At 38.3% G+C, this 6,630-nt stretch overlaps 1 protein-coding gene across 4 annotated transcripts in view; it reads left to right on the forward strand.

Moving 5' to 3' along the window:
- Window positions 1–6,630, forward strand: part of ylpm1 (YLP motif containing 1) — a 141,716-nt gene that overhangs the window by 73,808 nt on the left and 61,278 nt on the right. For all 4 annotated transcript variants that reach the window (XM_043697112.1, XM_043697114.1, XM_043697113.1 and 1 more), the window contains 3 exons: window positions 1,055–1,144; window positions 4,545–4,716; window positions 5,706–5,854. In XM_043697112.1, coding sequence (XP_043553047.1) covers window positions 1,055–1,144; window positions 4,545–4,716; window positions 5,706–5,854 — 411 coding nt within the window. The remainder of the gene's footprint in view (window positions 1–1,054; window positions 1,145–4,544; window positions 4,717–5,705; window positions 5,855–6,630) is intronic.

The following is a 6,630-nucleotide window of genomic DNA, read 5'->3' on the forward strand; positions in this document are numbered from 1 at the left end:
ATCAAGCTAACAATCCTTGATTAATCCATGCCTTTCTAAGTGATATTCATTCTGCCTTTTCGAATTAAATCTAATAACGTGTCTACCACATAGTCAGACTATGACCATTAATCATTTAGCCTATATCTCATACCCTTTCTAAGTAATTCCATGACATGTGCCATGTTTGCATGGGACCTGTTGACATTTCAACTATTTGTGGGTGAGTTTAAAGCTTTCTGTTAAAGGTAGGAATAAAGTCAGCTGAGATTTAAGCTCACATTCTCCTTTTTATATAATAGGCTCTTCAAATAATTGAACCATTGTGCCTAAGTATGGTGACTGTTTCACACAGACTCCTTTATAGCAAGATTATTTATTAACCTTTTCTTTTTGCACAATACAGAATCCAAAGTAACTTAATCCATAGTTGGGTCCTCAACACATTGCCCCAGAAGCAAAAACTGAAGTTATTGGAAAAGCTCTGCAACTATAGCAGAATCTGTGAAGAGAAATCAGAGTTAATATTTAGCGTCTGAGGAAGGGTCACTGGACCTGAAACATTAACTCTGATTTCTCTTCACAAGTGCTGCCAGACCTGCTGAGCATTTCCTGCAACATCTCTTTTTGTTTCTGATTTACAGCATCCACAGTTCTTTCGGTTTTTACATTGCTCCAGAAACCCTCGTGCGCTTCAGGAATTCATCCTTCACGGCATGTGTGCTGATTTGGTTAACTTAGTCTTTGCAAATTGAAGTCAGTCGTTACAACTGTCTTAACAGTGATTGCATACAATACCAATTTCCTGATTTGTATTAATCATGGCTTTCTGATCTACTTTTAGTGTGCTATTAGTTAGAATAAAGTTTTTTTAAACTGTTTTCCACCTCCCCCCGCCCCACAAAAAAAACAAAAAGCCAAACATTGGCACTATAATGTGAGATGGTGCAGATATATGGAGACCTATGCAATGGAAAGTTACAAAATTCTTGGTTCAAAATTTGGTCCTATAGATTTCATTTACTAAGAGTTTATTTTTAAGCGAAGTTTTTAAAATGTGGTATTTTATTTTCAGAGGTTGGAGGTGGAAGAATTGAACAGATCCCTTATGGAGAACGCGTTTCACTTGGCCCTGAGCCAATACGAGAACGGATGTATGATAAAGGTAATACAAATTATAAATTTATAAGATACAGGAGCTGAATTAAGCCGTCTGGATCATCAGTCTGCTCCACCATTCAATCATGGCTGATATGCTCCTCACTCCCATTCCCTGCCTTCTCTCATATCCCTTCAACCCATTGCCAATTAAAAATCAGTCTTAACTCCTTCTTAAATGTACTCACTGTCCCAGCATCTACCACACTATAGATTTGCAAATTTCACAGAATTTATAAACCTTTTGGAGAAGTAGTTTCTCTTAAACTCTGTTTTAAATTTGCTACCCCTTATCCTAAGACTATCCTGTCATCCTAGAATGCCCCACAAGAGGAAGCATCTGCTCCATGTTTATTTTATCCACACCTTTTATCATCTTGAATACCTCACTGTGATCTCCCTTTACTCTCTAGAATTTAGAAGAATATAGGCCTAAACTGTTCAATCTCTCTTCATACAACAAACCCCTCAGCTCTGGGATTAATCTACTGAATCTCTTCTGAACTGCCTCCAGTGCCACTACATTATCTCTCAAATAAGGGGACCAAAACTGTGCATAATACTCCAGATGCAGTCTCACCATTGCCTTGTGTGGTGGCAACAATACTTCCTTACCTTTATATTCTATTCCTTTAGCTATAAAAGTGAATATTTCATTCAATTTCTTTATTATCTGCAGTGTCTGCATGTGAGTTTTCTGTGACTCATGAACGAGCACACCAAGATGCCTCTGCACTCTAGTACCCCGAAGTCTGTCCCAATTTAGGTAACAGGTCGCCTTCTCATTTTTCCAACCAAAATACATGATCTCTCACTTCTCCACCTTAAACTCCATCTGACATATTTTGGCCCACTCTCCTAACCTATCTATCTCCTTTTGTAATTTCTTATTTCCTCATTGCAATTTACCATTCCAGCCTATTTTTTTGTCATCTGCAAAATTGGCTTTAGAGCCTTTTCTCCCTGTATCTAAGTCGTTAACATAGTGTCACAAAGCTGGTCCTTTTTTCTAAAGCTGGTCCTTTTCTCAAGGATACTGTGTTCTTGGTTTTTCTCAGAGGGGTCATAAGTAGTCTGGGCTCCGAAACTGCTGGGTTCAGTACAGAGATGAAAGGCTTTTTTGTTTATATGTAAATAGATGAGTCTTTAAACCAAAGCATTTGTGCTTTTAGAAGCAAACTGTATAAGTCAAGGAGGCATGGCCAGCTCTCCAGCTGAGCAGTTCAGTCCAGAACTAGTTAGGGAGTTCAGCTGTGAAGCTTGTGGGAACAGGCTGCTAGACTGTCTCTCCTTCTACCCTTCAAACGTCGACCTGTAAGCCTTTGTTTCATTTTTACTGTGTTTAAGGGGGTTTGTTTATTGAGACTGTTGTGCATAATCGGGACAGCTTAATAAAGTCGAGTTTGGATAGACTGTTCTGTAGCTGTTCTTTATTCTGTTCTTTGTGTTTCATTCTGTAATTTTGTGAATACATTTTTGTCTGTTTTAAAACCTGCTAGTCAACCTAGCTAACTTACTCCAGGTAATTTTCACTGTATACTCACCGAAACAAATTGTAAAGTTATGGTCTGGGCCACCTGCTTAAGAATGTTTTGAGTGGTCTGGCCTAGTCCATAACAGTAAATTGTAAATAGCTGGGGCCCAAGGACCAAACCCTGTGGCACCCCACTAGTTTTTTCTTGCCATCCAGAAAAATACCCGTTTATTCCAGCTCTCTGTCTTCTGTCCATCAGCCACTCATCAATCTAGGCTAATAAATTACCCTTATTCTCGTATGATCTAACATTGTGAATTAATTTTTTGTGTGGCCCCTTATCAGACATCTTCTGGAAGTTCAGATATGTTTCATCTACAGGACCCATTATCCACTTTGCTTGTTGCATTTTCGAAGAACTCCAACAAATTAGCCAAACGTGATTTGCCCTTCGTAAAACCATGTTGACTCTGATGGATAGCGTTTTGACTTTCCAAATGTCATGATATTGCTTCCTTGATCATTGATTCTAACACTTTCCCAACACAGATGTTTAACTGGTCTGTAATTTCCCACATATTGCCTCCCTTCCTTTTTGAATAAGGGTGTTATGTTAATAGTTTTGAAATCCACTGGAATTTCTCCGCTGTCCAGGGAATTTTGGAATATTTTAACCAATGGATTCACTATCTCCGCTGCCACTTCCTTTAATATCCTACAATGTAGGCCATCAGGCCCAGGGTACTTGTCTGCCCTCAATCCTAATGCTATTCTGAGTACCTTTTCCCTATCGATGTTGATTGTTCTAAGTTCTACCCTTTCTATTGCCTGTGACTTACCTGTTCCAATTGGAATGGGACTATTGTCTTCCACCATGAAAACTGAGGCACAGTATTGATTTAGCATCTCTACCATTTTAGTGTTGCCCATTATTAACTCTCTGGTTTCATATCCAAGGGACCAACATTCACCTCAGCAACTCTTCCCTTTTATATATATCTTAGAAGCAATTATGTTGTACCTCTCATGACTTCGTCTCAAAGCATTTTACAAGTAATGAAATACAAGAGTAATTATCCATTCTAATTTAGTTATTACGTTTTTCAATGTAATTTCATTTGAAAAGTTTCATTTTGAAAAAGAATTACTCAGATGAATCGGTTTATTTGGGTACATTTAGAGTTATGTTAAGTTTTCCTTTTCATTTAATTCTGAAAAATCTTATTTTTTAAGAGTGATATTAACTTTTGGGAATGTTGGATGAAAATAAAACGGAATTGAGTTTTTTTTTGTAGTCTTGTGTGTTATCCTTCAATGTCATAATGCCTGTGGCTGTTTAAAATGTTGTCTAGCATAGTTCAAGCTACAATATTAACCAGTAGCACTTTGGATCCTAATATTCAACTATTTAGTGATTGGTACCAGACAAGAGCAAACAAAATAGAAATGGTGCCCTTGTAATGTGACTGTTTCTTCACTGATGATAACAGGCCAGGATGCATTTGTTTCCCAGTATTTGAGTACTGATTGCATGCTTATGTGTGCGCAACTCCAGTTTGTTGGCTCGAAAAGAAAGCTCTGAGAAGCCCTGTAAGCAAATAGATTTTCAAAACTTATAACCTTTTCACTGACTGTGTGGAAGGGATACTCTGATGAAGTCGTAACTAATCGTAATAATTACTCACAAATTTCTTCCATTTCAAATAGTCAGGATCATGATAACATTTGCTGACAGTTTTATCGTTATCATAACTACAAGCAGTGATCAACTAATGATTGTCTCCTTTCATGCAGTCAAGCTTGCTAAATCTTACCATTTGTCCTGATGATGTCATCAGTCACCAATTATGACTAAAAATAACTTGAGGAATTCACTAAAAATAAATGGATCAAATGGTCTATAGATTTCACAGAGTGATATTCTCCCATTTAGATTCTCTTGGTCCTCGAGATCGTTATGGGGAACGAGATCAATTTTTGGAAAGAAGAGATTCATTCTTGGATCGGAGAGACTATGATAGAGAGCGTGACCTATACAGGGACAGGTCAATGGGAGATTATGAGAGGGAAGGATTTGAGCGTGAGCGATTTGGGCGTGAGGATAGGTAAGCATTGGACCTGAATTAAAATATCATAATGTAAACTAAAGATTAATGTGATGAGGAAGTATTTGTGATTTGTAGCAAGTGAGTTTGCAGGAACATCCAAGATGCGACACCAAACCTCCCAAATCTTGTTCAAACAGCTGTAAAGGTAATGTCACCATAGTTCTAGTGGACCATAAAGCTAGTCCTAATGGACTATAAAGTTGACTTGTGATTTAACTTGGATTTCATAACACCTGTGGCAACAGAAGAAGTGGAGAAGGTGGGTCCTTCATGGTAACCTCAGCTGTTGTAGGAATTGAACCCACATTGTTGGCATCACTCTGCACTGCAAACCAGCAGGAGATGCATTGACCTAGTGGTATTATGGCTAGGCTATAACTCTAGAGGTAATGTCCTGAGAACACACGTCCAGATGATAGAATTTGAAATCATTTTTAAAAATCTAGAATTAAAGGTCTAATATTCATGAACCCATTGTCAATTTTCAGAAAAACCCATCTGGTTTACTAATATCTTTTGAGGAAAGAAACTGTCATCCTTAGCTGCTCTGGTCTAAGTGTGATTCCAGACCCACAGTAATGTGGACTTCTGGACAGTTAGGGAAGGGCAATAATTGCAGGCCTAACCCACATTCTGTGAATAAATTTTATGAAGAATAGCCATCCAGCCTGAGCAAACTTGACATCCTCAGATAGCTGAAGGCCATGCACCTATAATGCACTATTTAACCATATCATTTCTGTGTACAATGTATCATTAATATATGTTCATCTTTATTGATTGTGAATAATAACACCTATAGTTTAGTTTTTTAAGTGGTATTTTGTTGGCATCTATCAAACCAATCAACTGACTCAGAGAGGATATGCTTTTTGGTTCCCATTCTGTCAAGAAGCCTGAGTCTGTTTTGTTCTTTAAATTAAGGAAGATTCTTTCCTCTGTAAATGTCAGAAGTAAACTTTTATGTGTGTGGGTTTCACTTGCAGAATGTCTCATGGCCCACCCACTCGTTCAAGTGGATATCACAACTATCCAGACAGTAAGGATCACTTCAATCGAGGGGGATTTGACAGACCACAGTTTGATCGCTTATCTGATCGACCACCATTTGATCACCCACCTGGTGGTTTTGGAGGTATTTGAATTTGTGTCATTCACACAGTTATTTATATGCCAGCCAGATTACTTGTTGATGGTTTTGCCAAATTTGGTCATCACAGCATTGAAATGAGTATTGGCATCTTGGAACAGGTAATTGTGATGGTATTTATATACAAGCTACATCAAATTATTGTTCAATATCACCATTGCTAGCAGTCTCTGAGAATCAGAGGCTGGTAAATTGAACTGAGTAGCATGATTGGAAATTTGAATATTGTGGGTAGATTGAATTACGCTGGAGGTTCCTATGCGTTGGGATCAAAGAAGTTATCTTGACAAAATTCTGAAGGCAAGTCTTCATCTGCTATAAACGTGGCATCTGCAACTTCAGTGTAAATCTGTTGGGGTATTACTGATTTTTAGTCTTGGTTGAAGATTAATTTCTCTTTCTTATGGTCCTCTGTTGAGGTGAAATGTAAAAATAGCACATATTTTTATTTATAACCGACTGTATTTTAGAGATCCAAAAGACATAGGAGCGGAAGTAAGGCCATTCGGCCCATCGAGTCCACTCCGCCATTCAATCATGGCTGATGGGCCTTTCAACTCCACTTACCTGCATTCTCCCCGTAGCCCTTAATTCCTTGTGACATCAAGAATTTATCAATTTCTGCCTTGAAGACATTTAGCGTCCCAGCCTCCACTGCACTCTGTGACAATGAATTCCACAGGCCCACCACTCTCTGGCTGAAGAAATGACTCCGCATTTCTGTTCTGAATTTACCCCCTCTAATTCTAAGGCTGTGTCCA

The sequence above is a fragment of the Chiloscyllium plagiosum genome, chromosome 10 (genome assembly GCF_004010195.1).
Source record: "Chiloscyllium plagiosum isolate BGI_BamShark_2017 chromosome 10, ASM401019v2, whole genome shotgun sequence".
Lineage (NCBI taxonomy): Eukaryota > Metazoa > Chordata > Chondrichthyes > Orectolobiformes > Hemiscylliidae > Chiloscyllium > Chiloscyllium plagiosum.